The following is a 16,060-nucleotide window of genomic DNA, read 5'->3' on the forward strand; positions in this document are numbered from 1 at the left end:
GCGGTTCAAACCCTGGCCTCCTTGACCCGTGTGGAGCTGACGCACGTGCAGTGCTGATGCACGCAGGGAGTGCCGTGCCATGCAGGGGTGTCCCTGCGTAGGGGAGCCCCATGCGCAAGGAGTGCACCCTGTAAGGAGAGCTGCCCAGTGCGAAAGAAAGTGCAGCCTGCCCAGGAATGGCGCCTCACACATGGAGAGATGACACACAAGATGACACAACAAAAAAAGAAACACAGATTCCCATGCCGCTGACAACAACAGAAGTGGACAAAGAAGAACACACAGCAAATGGACACAGAGAGCAGACAACGTAGGTTGGGGGAGGAAGAGGAGAGAAATAAAAAAAAATATGTAGAAGCATGTGCACAGATGCTGAGATAACATGGGTGAGGATGGCGATGTTTACTGGCCCATTGACTCTGCTTCATATCTACCCTTCCATACTGTCTTCTGTGACGGTGGACGTGGGGCAGATATACATTTCTGAGACAGCAGTTGTCAATTTCTGCCAACAAGTAGCACTAAAAAGATTTGGAAGGTAGAGAGGGAAGAGCAGGGAGGTCTTTTTTTTCCTTCCAGTCATAATGTCTTGAGCAGCAGTAGTTAGATATCATTTCAGTTTTCCTTTGAAATTGTCCTTTGTTTCCCCCAAAAACAGTCTTGTCGCATGCTCAGAGGAATCAGCTATAGACAATTATGTCCCTGTTAAGTTAAGCGGTCTCCCCACCAAATACAGGGTCCTTTCTCTCGAATCTGTGAAGTTCTAACAGTAGCTTAGAGACACCCCATAATAATCTGAATCCATTTTTTTGAAATTTGATCACTGATTTCTTTTTAATCCTTGCCCTCCTCTTCCCTGATGGCCCCTTGTCTGGATGGGCTGATAGGAAAGTCCACTCATGTCTTCTATTTTGATAAAATGATGGGAAATTCAAGCCTTGCAAATCTCTAGCCTATGCATGAGAAGTTTTTCCCAGTTCCACCCCTTAGCCACTACACAGGTTCAACACATTCCCTTTGCCTCACTCAATTCATACTTGTTCTGCTTGTACCCACTCTGCTTCCCCTGGGAATACCTTGTGTAAGAAACTTTTTCTAAAATTCTCTTGGTGTATAGAGTGTCATAAGCCTCAACATCCTACCTATAATTGGGAAGTAGTCAATCCTACCTTTAAGGGTTGTAAGTAAAATGTAGCCTGTCCTCAGAGGACTGAGTACTGATTATATGTTCATTCTCTGAATTCCAAGGTTTGGTATCCAGCTCATCCCCTCTGTTTCCCTAGTCTATTATCTATTGCTGCATAAAAAATTACTCAAAATTTAGTGCCTTTAAACAAAAATCAAATTATTGTACAGTTTCTGTGTGTTAAGAATGTGGACACAACTTACCTGGATGCCTCTGGCTGGAGGTCTCTCATAAAGTTTTGGTCAAACTGTTGGCAGGGGCTGAAGTCTCATCTGAAGGCTTGATTGAGTAAAAGGAGAAATCAGCTTCCAATCTCCCTCACATGATTGTTGGGAGTCTTCAGTCCCTTGCCACACGGACTTCTCTTTTTAAAGGACTGCCTCATGACATGACAGCTAGTTTCCTTGAGGGAAAGTATTCCAAGAGAGAGTGAGGAAGGACACACCCAATATGGAAGCCATAGTCTTTTTATATACTAATCTTAGAATTGACATCCCATCATTTCTGCTTTATTTTCCTCATTAGAATCAAGTCACTAGGTCTAACCCATTCTCAAGGGCATGAATACCAAGAGATAGGGGCTATTGGGGACCATATTATATATTTTCTACTACATCCAGGTATAGGAGGGGGGGAAGCTGTTTTCTGCAATTATCTCTGAGTTACCTGATTGTCCTCTTTCTGCTTTTTCAGCCTTCGGCACCTATGGAATCAATGTCCTGAAATTGAATCTCCTCTATGTGAATTAACAGTGTTATTTATTTATTATTTTGGACTGGATGCTAAGAAAATCAATACTTTAGGTCCTCTGCTGGAGTTTATCCAATAATCCAGCTCATAATTGAAGAGAGCATTGCATTACTTTTGTCTACATTCCAGTGGCCAGAACTGAGTCCCATGACAAATTCAACTACTAGGGAGCTGAAATGTACATGAAGCACACAGATATTAGTGAGACTTAAACTATTTTTGCCACTTTACTTAATTTTCAAGAGTCATATACACTGACATCACCTCCTAGAAACCACTTTTTCAGCAAAATATCTTTTACACAAATTTCTGTGAAAACACAAAATATTCTGCAATCATAGGAATCAAATATATTCATTATTTTCATTGAGCACCTCAAACTGAGTCCACTAATTTCACAAAATCACTTGAAGTAATGTGAAAGTTTCATATAGTTAATAATTCAGAAAGAGTCTGTGACTCAATCACAAATTTAAAGTAGGAACTATTTTCTCTTAGCCACTATGGAATTTAAATATATTAACACTTGTTACTACACACTGTTGTCAGCAAAAGAACAGTAAATTTTTTGTAGAAATTTTGGGCAATTTATTAGTATAAAATACCTTGTATTTTATTGAAAAAATTCTCTAATTTTTGGAGCTTCAAAATCATTTAGAGAGATATGAAAATGAATTAAATCGGCATGTGGAGGTTCAACTGCTATTTTCAAATACTCTCTTAATAGTCAAAATAGAATACAAAGAATTTATAGTTTAATTAGTTAACAAGAATTCTTAATAGTAAATTTCAATACTTTTGGAGCTATGAGAGGGAGCATAGTCAATTTCACAATAACCATCTCTCTATACCTTATGTGACTTTTAGGTCTTTTTCTTTTTTCTTTTAAACTAATTTTCAACTAAGGAATATATTTATATGCCCACAAACTGAGAATTAAAAGTATGCAATGAAAAGTCTCCATTACACCAGTACATCTGACCTCCCTTTATATAAGTCACACTCTTTAAGTTCTTGTTTTCTTCCAGAATTTCTTTATGCAAGTACAAGTAAATATAAACATATCCTCCTGCTTTATACAAAGGTATTACATTATAATGTTGTTCCACACTTTGCCTTTTTCTCACCTAATATATTTTGTTGTACTTTCCAAAATTGTTTACAGAACTTTCCCATTCTATTTCTTTTCCTTTACAGATGCATAGTGTTCCATTGTACGAACTTCATATAATTTATTTAATTAGTCTCCTATGGATGAACTCTTAGGTTATTTCCAAACCTTTGCTATTATAATGAATGAAGTTCTATTTGTATTTTTTCTGAAGAATGAATTCCCAAAGTAATTTGCTGGTTCCGGGGGGAATATAATTTTGGTCTTTGTAATTTTGATTGTGTAAGGAAAGAGTTATGTTTAATTTTCACATAAAGGTGAAGCTCAGTAGTCTCTGCAGTTGGAGGAGGGAGGGAAAGGGGTTCTAGCAGCTTTGGTGCCAAGAATTTGAAAAGTGGTGCCAAAGTGAGGGTGGCCAATGGTGAGAAGCAAGGCCAGGGCCAATAGTGAAAGCAGTGCTGAATTTGAAAAGTGGTACCAGGAGTGAAAGTGGCGCTGAGCCCACCCAGCCCACTGGAATGTAGGGAACAGGGGAGCAGTGACTCAGAGCAGGAATTGCATAAGTTAGTTAGACCTCCTGGATAGGCTATAACCCCTGAAGTACCCAATTAACACTTGCTACTACACAGTGTTGTCAGCAAAAGAATAGTAAATTAGGGTATAAATGTCAGCGTTTCTTGCTGTTTGGCATGATGGCCATTTTATCCAGGTCAAGCACCCATTCTTGCAAGATCGTTAAGAAAATTCTTTTCTTCTCCATAATTAGGTGAGCTTTTGTTCTCTTACAGGTGCAGCTTTCTTTCTAACAACTTTGGGGGTTTATCCAGGTTCTGAAGCTTCAGAGGGGGACCCCCAGGGTGGACAAGGGGAAGGTATGCCCTGCTGATTGAGTGGTCTCAGATTCTGCCATTGGGGACCCACCTTTGACAGCTGGAAGGACACAAGACCAGACACTTGGATCTGCCAATTGTGGATGAGAAAAGGGCAGGGGAAAACCTGCCTCTGTCTGAACAGGCAACCCTGTGCATGGGCCAAGGTAAGAAAAGGGACTATTAAATATTGCCTTGGTGGTGGGGAAATTCTGATGAGTCTGGGCTTGAAAGAAACCCAGAGAGAACTCAGAATGCAGAATAGAGGCAGTCGGTCAACCAGGGAGTGGGTATCTGTAAGATTCCCTGGGGATGTTCCTCTGGATAGTTCATTAGGGTGGATGTTGGAACATTGGACCAATAATGATGAACCAAGGAAAAGGAAATGACCACTCGATGTATTCTGGTCAAAATACAGGGCAGATGAGGATTGGCTCTGTGCCAACCTTGCTTTCATAATTCTTTGTGTGTTTTTCTGTTTGTTCAGTGTATGTTTTAATACCTCCAGGTGGTAATATTAAATAGACAATAAAAATTCTTAAAAGAGCTATATTCAAATGGCTAAAAATAAAAAAAAACTTATATTACTAAATAAAGTATGGAAATCTTTGAAACGCCTAAGTTTAGATGAATAGCTTATTCTTTTTTTCACAGAACAGAATGAGAGATATGAGACTTAAGTAGATATAGAAAGATGTAAAATGTTGCTGACTAAAATTTAGTAAGTTTGCTTAAAGAAATGTTTTTTTTCCTAAGATAAGATAGTTGGTTTTCATAAATCAGATTGGAAGTACGTAGGACAAAACTTGAATGCATATGGTGAGTTGTAGAAGGCATTGTAGAAGGTAGCATTAAGTAAAGGAATGTGTTTTGTGAAGGTAGACTTGAGGTGAAGCAACTATTTCTTTGTGGCTAAGAATAGGTACATTTGTAGAAGCAATGTTTAAACCAAAATATTTGAATGGCTAATTCCAGTAAGTCATTATTAAACAGAAACTGAATTGATTTTAATATCAAAATGTGGTTTCACAACAGGAAAAACTGTCAGAGGCCACCTCAATCTGCATATTAAAATGGTGGTAAAGGAAGATAATCTTGATTCCATCAGGCGTCTGTATTGCTGAAGTTAAGTACTAGTTAATTAATGTCATCATGGGGAAGATGTAGAAGTAAAAATCTCCATGGTGCTGAAGGGCACTATGTACCAGGACAGTGGAATACTGGAGCCTACCATCCTAGCTTCTCTCTAGAGTCAATGGTGCTGTAGCATGCTGGCTGTGTGAAGGGCATGCTAAATGGAGCCATGATTACCAGAGTGCTGTGAATTGAACTTAAACATAATTCTCATTATGGCCTGCTTCCATGTAGAGACAACTTGTATGGTGTTGTAAACATGGACCTTAGATTTATTAATTTCAACTCAAAAAGAAACATGCATTTGTTAGTGCATCGATTGGTATTAAGTACTGTACCTATATCTCTCCTATTCTAGATACATGCTTGATGATGATGGTGATATCTTTTCTAGATCATATGCAGATGGATATTGAACATGCTAAAAGGTCCTGGTAATTTCATTTTCTAAGTATATAATGAACATGCTCAATCCAAGTCTCCCTTCTAGCCCTTATTCTAAAACCTGTCCCACTCATATCCTGGGGAGGACTGGCAAACCCACATGCCATCCTGCCAGGGCTAAGCATTTTCCCAGCAGGAAGGAAACAGCTAATGAAGCACCTGGCATCCACTTCAGTTTAACCCCTTCAAGATAGTCTATGGGTAACCTTTCCTCACCTAGGACTTGGAAACCAATTTCTGATGAAAACCTGCAAAATAAAGCCCATCAACTTTTAAAGATTCAGCCTTTAGGCTCCTGGCCTTTTCTGTTTTTGTGGCCTGGCATATTTTCAGTGAAACCCTATATCCTCAAAATTCTAATTAAGTTATTTCTTCCATCCTGTTAGCCACATAGAAATTTCATCCAGTTTCACCCAGGGTGCCATAGTCATCTTCCACCAACCATGATTGAATAGCAGAAGGGTTTTACATCTTGTCAGGTAAGGCCTACTTTTCCTACTACTTTTGTAACCAGCAGGAAGCAGTTACAAAAGAATGACCATCGTCCTTCAGAAGACCTTTAAGAATGAAGTGTAAGCTCTCAGCAGGTGATAGAGGCTTTAGAGAGGCTCAAATGAGCACTGGTGCAGGCCCATTCTAGCCCTCCCTTCCCTTGAGAAGCCTTTCCACCTGTTTGTTACAGTAAATAAAGGGACAACTTTGGGGTTTCTGACCCAAATCTGGGGAGGTCAAAGGAGACCTGTAGCCTTTCTTTCCAAAATCCTGGATCCCATCTCCAGGGGATGGCCTGGATGTGTTCAAGCTGTGGCAGCAACTGCTCTCCTGGTAGAAGAGAGCAGAAAGCTGACGTTTGAAGGGGACTTAGTTGTCAGCACCCTCATCAGGTCAGAATTATTTTGTCTCAGAAAGTGGGAAGGTGGCTGACTGATTCCCAAATTCTGAAGTATGAGGCTATCCTAATGGAAAAACTGACTTAGTATTGACAACAGACTATAGCCTAAACCAGGCCTCCTTCCTTTGGAAGGGATCTGATCAAATGGAGGCTCCTGAGCATGATTGCTTAGACCTGATTGAGTATCAGACCCAAGTCTGGTCCAACCTAGGGGACCTACTCGTACACTCTGGGGAAAAAATTTTCATAGATGGGTCCTCCAGGGTCCTAGAAGGAAGGAGGCACAATGGCTATGCAACTGTGGATGGACTAACTTGTTTGGTGAAAGAAGCTGGCCAATTATCCAATAACTGGTCAGCTCAAATTTGTGACTATTAAATATTAGATCTCAAATTATTAGAGGAAAACAATGGTACAGTCTACACTCACTAAGTATGTCACTGGGGTAGTCCACTCCTTTGGAAAAACTTGGGAAGAGAGGGGATTGATTAAAAGCAAAGGAAGAGGGCTAGTCCATGGGGAATTCATAAAACAAGTATTGGCCAATTACTCTTACCCAGGGAAATATCAGTGTTGCATGTAAACAGACACCAGAAAGGTCATACATTTGAAGCAAAGGGCAATAGGTTAGCTGATGAAGAGGCTAGGGAAGCGTCCCTTAGTTCCCCTTTGAAGTTGATGATCCTGATACCCTCCATTCATGAAGAGTGCGGGGTCCCCACAACCTCTGAAAAGGAGAATAAAGAGCTGGAGCAGTTAAGAGAAACCCTAGATGATGAAGGGATGGTAGGCAAATGATGAATAAATAAGTGATGAGAGAGGTATTAGCAATCTTACACCAAGGGAGTATAGGCCATGTGTGATCTGGTTCTTAAGTATTTTGCATGTGTGGGCCTTTATACTGTATCTAAACAATTAGTGAACAATGTGTAATTTGCCAAAAGGTAAATAAGAATGTCTTAAGGAAACAAGAACAAGGGGGAAGGGAGCTGGGCCTCAGGCCATTCCAGAGTATTCAGGTTGATTACACTGAAATGCCCCCAGTGGGTTGGCTAAAGTATGTTCTGGCTATTATAGATGATCTGACAGGAAGGGTAGAGGCATATCCTCTGGCCTCAGCTACAGTATCAGGAACTTCTAAACCTATCCTTTAACAGCTCATTCCTTATTATGGGTTAATGGAAAATATAGACCCAGACAATGGTAGCCACTTTACCTCCCATGTACTCTAGAATATTATGCAAAGCCTGGGTGTCACATGGAACTTCCATACACCTTGGCATCCACTGTCTTCAAGGAGACTGGAGAGAATGAATCAACCTTTAATGAAGCATCTTTCTACATTGGTCTTAGAAACAAAATTATCCTGGATTAAGTGCTTACCCACAGCCCCATTAAGGATTAGAACTGCTCCTGGGAAAGAACTGGGAATCTCTCCTTATGAAATGCCTTTTGGCTTGCCTTTTCTTAGGAGGACTGGGGACTTCCTTTCCTTAGAGTCGAAGGATCTCTTCCTTACGAATTATATACTGGCTTTGTCCTCTACTTTGTCATCTCTATGGCATTGTAGTTTGCTGGCCAGACCCTGCCTCTCAAATTCACTGTCCGTTATCAACACCAACCCAGCAGGTGGTCCTAATCAAGTCATGGAAAGAGTCCAAACTTCACCCTACCTGGAAAGGACCCTATGGAGTTTTGTTGAGAACTGAAACTGCAGTCCAGACAGCAAAAAATGGCTGGACTCACTATTCTCCAGTAAAAGGACCAGTTGAACTGGATGATAAGTACCCAACAACACCATCCAAGTCCTGGAAAATAACTCCAACCTTGGATCCCTTAAGGATTGCTCTGAGAAGGCAATAGTTGGGAGGGCATTATCAGAAAGGAGGAGGGACTGGTTGGACTCTCTATCAGTTAACAAAAATGTGGATTAGATTAACTATATATATTAAAATAAACAAAGATGTATCAGTTACACTAGGGATGCAGTTAAGGGAATAACAGAACAGTTGGATTCTACTAGCTGAATGGTATGAGAAAATAGGATAGCCCTGGACATGATGTTAGCAGAAAAAAGAGGCGTCTGTATAATGATTGGAGCGAAGTAAGGGCGGAGCCAAAGGTGAGAAGCAAGGGCAGGGCCAATAGTGAGAGTGGCACTGAATTTGAAAAGTGGCACCAGGAGTGGGAGTGTCTCTGAGCCCGCCCAGCCCACCCAGATGTAGGGAACCGGGAAGCAATGACTCAGAGCAGGAACTGCATAAGTGAGTTAGACCTCTCGGATAGGCTGTAACCCCTGAAGTACCTAATCAGTACCTAATCGATGGGGAACGGGGGAGGGAACTGTGTATTAGGTTTAGGGTATAAATGTCAGTGTTTCTTGCTGTTTGGCATGATGGCATTTTATCCAGGTTGAGCGCCCATTCTTACAAGATCATTAATAAAATTCTTTTTTCCCTCCATAATTGGGTGAACTTTTGTTCTCTTACAGTGCAGCTTTCTTTCTAACAATTGTTACCGAATCGTTCTCCACAGGGGTTGTACTAATTTACACTCCACTCAAAAATGTATGAGAATGCTTATTTCTTACAGTTTATTTTTCCAATGAAAATTTTGTTTAAATTATCTGAAAATTTCTAGTTGTGGTATCATTCAAAAATCAAAATCATGAACAATTCTTAAACTTGCCTCAAATGTCTAAAAGTCATATTCCTGTAGATTTGAGTATTCCTTTTTAAAAAATATTTATGACAGATTCCATGAGTGTAAATATATATATATAGTTGATAGAGAAGAACAAGTATCTGTATCTTTAAGATTTTTCTCTTTCATTGAGTTGAAATAGCTGGCAATATGGGAACATTGTTCCTAGCTAAAGCTCAAGTTGAGCTTGACAATCACACTTCAGCTTTGTTACAGCTTTGGTAGGATTACTGAAAATACTTTTCAAAACTATAAATTTGCTGGGGCTGTCTGGCTGTTCAACTATTGCTTCTGTTATGTAGTGACTTAGCAACAGGTAATGTGTAACAAGGTTTTGGAATGTGCCATGAATTCCTCTACACACTGAGGTTTTAAATTAGAAAGAACAATATGAGTTTTTGAAATCCAAACTTTTAATCCTTTTTGATATAATCTGATATGAAATCTTAAATGAAAAGCATGTTAGGGGGAGAGGATGTAGCTCGAGTAGTTGAGCACCTGCTTCCCATGTGTGAGGCCCAGGTTTGATCCTAGGCACCTCCTAAAAACAAACAAAAAACAACTCAGGGGAGCTGGTGTAGCTCAGTGGTTGAGGGCTGGCTTCCCACATATGAGGTCCTGCGTTCAATCCCTGGCCCTGGTACCTCAAAAAAAAAAAGCATGCTAGCACCCTAAGGTTAAATTCAATCAAGTAAAAGGATTTGTAATGCTATCATACAGATATAACATATTTTATCTATATAACACCTTGAAAAAGTGATCACTCTGTGCTTTAAATTATTAAGAAAAGGTGGGTTTAAGAGCTTTAAAATTAGTCAAAATTCACATTTGGATAACTTAACAATATACTCAAAAGACCACGAGTGAAGGTTCAGTTTACAGAATATAGTCCAACTGAAAAGTGTGTTCATTTGAATTCAGGTAACTGAGGTGTTAATGAGTACACAAAATCAGGTGGTGAGTTTTTGTCTCCACTAAAATGAATGGAATTATCTTCTTTTAGACCAAAACATTTCTGGCAGAAGAAGCTTTTTATCTGATTTTACCAAATCATCTAGGTCCGCAGCTTCAGTTTGCATTGTATATTTATCTAAAGCAAGGCATTCATTTTAGAGCCCAAAGTTCAAAGGTTCCTTTCAGAAAACCTTCGTAATCTCTTCCTGTGTTTTTAGCTTTGGCTTTATTTTCTAGCTGCTTTTAGTTTAAGGTTTCCCACCATTTAAGATTTCTCTTTGTTTCACGTTAATAAACATTTAATCTGTTTGCCTCAGCCTGAATTTAGCAAAGTTGAAACAAAGAGAGTGGAATTCTTATCTTAGGACTTTTTGCTAATGCAAAATAATCCTCTCAAAAGTTGTAGAAAGAGGTATCTCAGTTCTTTACACTGCAGGAGACCTCCCACAGAAATTCAAATCATCACAAGAAACCCAGTGTTTTTTTTTTCTCTTTTATCTTCTCTTATTTCTCTTTAAAGGGATGGGTGGTAGAGGGAGGCACACACATTTCTTTACTGTTTTTGATATCTAGTCAATTCTTTTTCTCTTCAGTCTACTTTGTTTTCTTGTTTTTCTAAAACAACTTCTGATTTCACATCTACCTACTCAACCTCCCTCTCATTAAAACTTCAACTGAAAAACCTTCCTTTCAAAAAGTTTTACCACTTAGAAATTCCATCCATTCCTTAGCATTAATTAAACCACTTTTCCCCTAGACGGTTCCACTGTATAAAAGTAATACAATAAAGGAGATAAAAAAGAAATAGTGAAAGCAGAAACAAATGGGAGGAAGAAAGTGGAAGACATGGTTACTTGCTTTGGAATTTTTATCTGTAAGCTCATGGTGAGGGATACTTCTACATTAACTAGTTTGGCTTTTATTTTCAGGTTACTCCTCAAACTTTATTCAGACTCATTTCTTCTAAAATTGACAGAAGTATAGAAGGGACCATCACACAGTCATTAAAACTAACCAGAATGCATCCATCTGGCATGCCTTTCAGGAATCCAGCCCACTAATTTTTGTTTTGGTTTTGATGACTCAACTCCTTAAGATGCAGTGAATTGTGTTTTGGTTTTGATGACTCAACTCCTTAAGATGCAGTGAATTGTCATAATAAAAGACATGTTTGCGGAGCGAAGTGGGTAGAAGGCCCCGAGGACCCGTGTTAAATGACGGGAGGCTCAAGATGAGGGAAGGAATTTGTTAAAAAGTGGGCAAAAATGCAAACTTGCCCTGTGGTGGGGAGATATAAGCTTCTTTTATAATTTAGATGTATTTTATAAGTACATTCACTGGAGCAAAAAGTCTCTCCAATTGGGGCTCGTTTTTTAGACAGTTGTTTATCTGTTGGTGTAGATTTAAAAAATCCCCCTCAACTAATGGAGTTTGTTACGAATTTGTAATTAGTGAGTAAACATACTCTTCTCACCCCTCATAGATGCTACAGATTTTTGTCTACTATGTCTAGCTTTATTCTTTTTCTTTCCCTTCCCATCTCAACTACATATCAACCCCATTTGCTCCCTGGAGGGTCCAATTTCTTCTCTGCCACTGGGACACTTTTCCAATTTACCCCACTTGAAAAAAAAATCCTTTATTTTTCTGTCTTCTTTTAAAACAGTTCATCTAGGCTACTTTTCACTTCCTGCCCCTTCCCGCTTTATTTCAAAATAATAATAATGAACGTTCAGTGAGTGCTACAAGGCACCATGCCTAAGGTGAGAAAGAAAGGCACGGAATTCAAGCAACTGGGCATAGGTCCTATAGCTGGAAGTAGTGAGACTGAGCAATATAGCTCCAGAGGCCATTACTTTAAAAAATACCCTTTTAAAAGTTTTATTCGATACAAAAACTACTTATAAAATACATCTAAATTATAAAAGAAGCTTATATCTCCCCACCACAGGGCAAGTTTGCATTTTTGCCCACTTTTTAACAAATTCCTTCCCTCATCTTGAGCCTCCCGTCATTTAACACGGGTCCTCGGGGCCTTCTACCCACTTCGCTCCGCAAACATGTCTTTTATTATGACTCAGCCCAGTCCGCTCCCTGCCAAGCGCCTGACGCTTGCAGCGGAGGCGTCGGGGCCGCGGCTCGGGTGAGACGGTTCGCGCCGCGACACGCGTCCGCTCCTGCCGCTTTACGGCTGCTGAAAACCCGGCCCGCGCCCGGCAGCCGTACCGCAGATGAGCCCGCACCCGCGCCGCTCAGGTAATCCGAGTCCTTCCCTTTTCAAAGTTTTGCCAAAACCGTCTCGACGCCCTGAGGCGGTGCGTCTTCCGCCGAGCCAACCCGGGCTCCTTACCCTTCCCTCCCGCCCAGGCTGGCGCTAATGCGGCACAGGCTGCATCCTCCCGCCCGCTCCTGGGGCGCCGACCAGACCTGAAGTACCCGGGCAGGGGCGCGCGGGCTCCCGCAGGGCAGTGCGTGAGGCTTGCGGCTCTGGCCGCCCCGGGACACATGCGGATCAAAGAAGCCCCCAGCCCCGCCTCGAGGCCCCCGCCCACTTCCCAAAGCTGATTGAGACCAAAGTCCTGCAGCTCCCGAGTCTTTACTTCTGACATGTTTACACACGCATGCTTGCTAGCGGGACGCCGGTAAAGACGAGCCGTGCAGCGGCTCAGTGCTTTAGGGATGGCTCACCCCGGAGTGACGCCGCTACGCGAGGAATGCAACTGCAGAGGACGCGGAATAGTTTCTCTCTAGAAGTTTATGAAAGGCTGTTGACATAACCTGTGATTAGCGCCTGCGCTGGTTTCTGATGTACTACCACATTTCTCCATGATTTCCCCATGGTTTCGTTCTTGCTTAGTTTATGAACCTCTAGTTTTCCTTTTTTTTTTTTTCTTTCTTTCTTTTTTGGTTTGATTTGTTTATTTTTGCTTTTTAAGTTTTTCCTAAATTTTTCCCCCTTTTATTGGGTATCTAATCCTTCACTATTTTGTGTTCTTTGTCCCTCACTGATAGAATAACAAATATAACACAGTATCCTTTGTATTTCTTTTCGATTGTCCTTAGCAGTTAAGTCTTACTAAACTTTCTAAGACTTGCATCCTGAGGAGTGGAGTCACTGTTGCAATTTGTCTTCCAGGGCAGAGGACATTGTTTTTTTTTTTAAACGGCTTAGAAATTTAGGTAATGTTGATGCTTCCGTGGACAAACAAAAAGTTTTATTGGGTTCCTGAAATATACACTCTGTTCACTTCAATCCAGTAAAAATTCTTTGAATGTTGACCATGACCTAGAGCCTTTGTTGACATGTGACAGGTTAAGAGAGAGAAGAGATTTTCTGTCTCTTTGCCTCCCCCCCCCCATCCTGTCTTCCAGAGACTCCATTTCCAGGAGAAGGGACCATAGAGACCACTAGAGTAGTGGTATAAATTGCTCTGGGAGAATGGGAAGGACAAAATAAAGGAAAGAATTGGGTTTTAAAATGGGCTTTGATGTTTAAGATTTTTTCCCATTTCTTCCAAGATTTTTTAATGGAAAGGGGAGTTCATTCAGTAATACCTCTTCTCCCAGCTGCTCAGACATTTTTTTCCCTTTACCATCAGCAGAAATCTCTGATCTTAACATTTCTTGAAAATATAGAAGTAACTTCTTTCTAAGAGTGATCTAGTGTGCTCCTGTTTCATACAGAGAATAATATAGACTCAATTTAGTACCTTTTTTTAAAATGTAGGACCAATAAGAGTTAAATGATACATTTATTAATTGCTTACATAAAGCATTATCATTTTCAAGTAGACAGCGTAAAGCTTATTTATTTACATAGTCAACAGATATTCGGTGCTATGTACTAAGCACTGTTCTGAGCCCTGGAATAAAGCAGAGAATAAATCTCTGCCTTCTTGGAATATGCATTCTAATGGAGCTAGACAGTATATAGAATCATTAAGAAAAATATAAAATGATGCTGTAATTAAGTGCTATGGAGAAACAAAGCAAAATAGGGTGTGTGTGTGTGTGATCAGGGAAATAGAATGATCAGGGAAGGCTTTGAAAGATGGGTTACATTTCAGTAGACTTGAAAGATGAGTGAGTGAGTCATGTGATAATTGGGGCAAGAGCTTTCCATGCACAGAGAATTCCAATTGCAATCATCCTGCATATTTGCATATTCAGGGATTAGCAAAGAAGCCAGTATGGCTGGAGTGGAGTAAAGAAATGAGACGTAGAATAAGTTATTTTAAAGGTGACAGGACCAGATAGTACTATATAGTCTGGTAATCTATTGTGATAACTCTGGTTGTTACTTGAAGTGAGATGGGAAGTGATGGATCATTTTGATACTAGGAGTTACATGATCTAGCACAATTGTTTAACACAGTTACTCTGGCTATTGTGTTGAGTACAAACTGAAGGAAGGAAAAGCAGAAGCAAGGGCCAGTTAAGATATTCTGATAATCCATTTGGCAGATAATGGTGGCATAGACCAGAATACTAAGGGAGGAAATAGGGAAAAGTGGCCAGATGCTGAATACATTTTGAGGGTACTACTCAGGATTTTCTGGCAGGTTGGATATGGGTTATGAGAACAAAAGGAATCGGAGAATTTCAATCTTTTTTGGCCTAAATAATTGAAAAGGTAGAATTTCCATTAAGTGAGATGGGGAAGACAGCAGGAGGAAGAGTGGTGGTGGGGATTAAGAATTGGAATTTGGACATGTTGATGCATTTTAGATATCCAAGTGAAGATGTCAGGCAGGCAGTTGGAAAGCTGGCTAGAAGATATACATTTAAGAATCTTCAGTATAGAGATTGGACAAATTCTTCAATAAATTCTGGGTTTAGAAAATTGAAGAGTGACCCTTGGGGCACCCCAACATTGAGATAAGGAGGAACCACAAAGGAGTCTGAAAAGAGCTGTAAGTGAGGTAAGAAGAAAAGCAGGAGAGTGTGGGATCCTGGAAGCCATCCGACCGAAGTGATTCAGGAAGTGGAAGTTGGGACTGTCATCTGTTTTAAAGATGAGGATTGGGAATAGATTTAGCAAAGAAAGTCATTGATGGCCTCGATGACAGCAGTTTCCTTTTGTGAAATGGGTTTGACAGAGCAGGAGGAGCGATATTGAAGAGGCTGATGGTATACAGTTCTTGAAGAATTTTATTGAAAAGGGAAGGAAAGAAATGGAGCAAGAGTTGGAAGACAATATAGGGTAAAAGGGAGTTTTAAAGATATGCAAAACAATGGTTTGTTGAATTAATGAGAAAGAGCCAGTAGAGAAGAAAAGAGTGATGATGCAGGAGACAGAGGGAAGGGAGCAGTGTTCTTGGGTAGATGAGAGAGGCTAGAATTCTAGTGTACAAAAAAGGTTGTTGCTAGAATTATGGGCTATTTATCCATAGTAATAAAAGAGAAGGAAGAATGTGTGGACACAAATGCAGGTAGGGAATCTTTAGATCACTTCTCTTTTCTCATGTGCATGGGTGGTAGACAGTAATGGTGTACAAGAAATTTGTTGGAATTGTTATTTTCCAATTTTGTCTGGAATACTTGATGAAAGAATACTTTGAGTTTCTGAGAATTGCTTGAAGCAAGGGACTTTGTGTTTTGCTGAATGAAGAAGAGGGAGAATTTCTACACTGGGTTCTGCTTGGTAGAAGACTAGGAAAGAAAGTTGAGATTATAAAATAAAAATTAGATAGGGAAGAAGTAGGAAATAAGGCATCCTCCTGGATCAAATCTGGGAAAAACTCTGGTGAGGAGGATAAGGAAATTGAATCCTATCTCCAGTGCCATGAAGAACTCCAGTAAAGTTCTAAGATTATTACCATCTTTTTCAAAGAGCTCATTGACCTTTAAGTGCCACGTATAATCTAATGGAGAAAGATGTTGTTTGCTGGTGCCGAATCTAATTATAGAAGAGGTGGTATTAGACCTAGGAAGAGATGGTTAGCTAGGATTAGATTTCATGTAGGATTTTGACAATGATATAAAGAAGACTGCATTGGCAACATAGGTCATAGGGT

General features: G+C 40.1%; 1 protein-coding gene across 1 annotated transcript in view; it reads left to right on the forward strand.

The window, feature by feature from the left end:
• Nucleotides 1-392: 392 nt before the first annotated feature.
• Nucleotides 393-16,060, forward strand: part of LOC139438838 (uncharacterized) — a 396,979-nt gene continuing 381,311 nt past the window's right edge. The window contains exons 1-2 of the mRNA XM_071214469.1: nucleotides 393-538; nucleotides 12,048-12,299. Of these exons, the coding sequence (XP_071070570.1) occupies nucleotides 393-538; nucleotides 12,048-12,299 (398 nt within the window). The remainder of the gene's footprint in view (nucleotides 539-12,047; nucleotides 12,300-16,060) is intronic.

The sequence above is a fragment of the Dasypus novemcinctus genome, chromosome 4, assembly GCF_030445035.2.
Source record: "Dasypus novemcinctus isolate mDasNov1 chromosome 4, mDasNov1.1.hap2, whole genome shotgun sequence".
Taxonomy (NCBI): domain Eukaryota; kingdom Metazoa; phylum Chordata; class Mammalia; order Cingulata; family Dasypodidae; genus Dasypus; species Dasypus novemcinctus.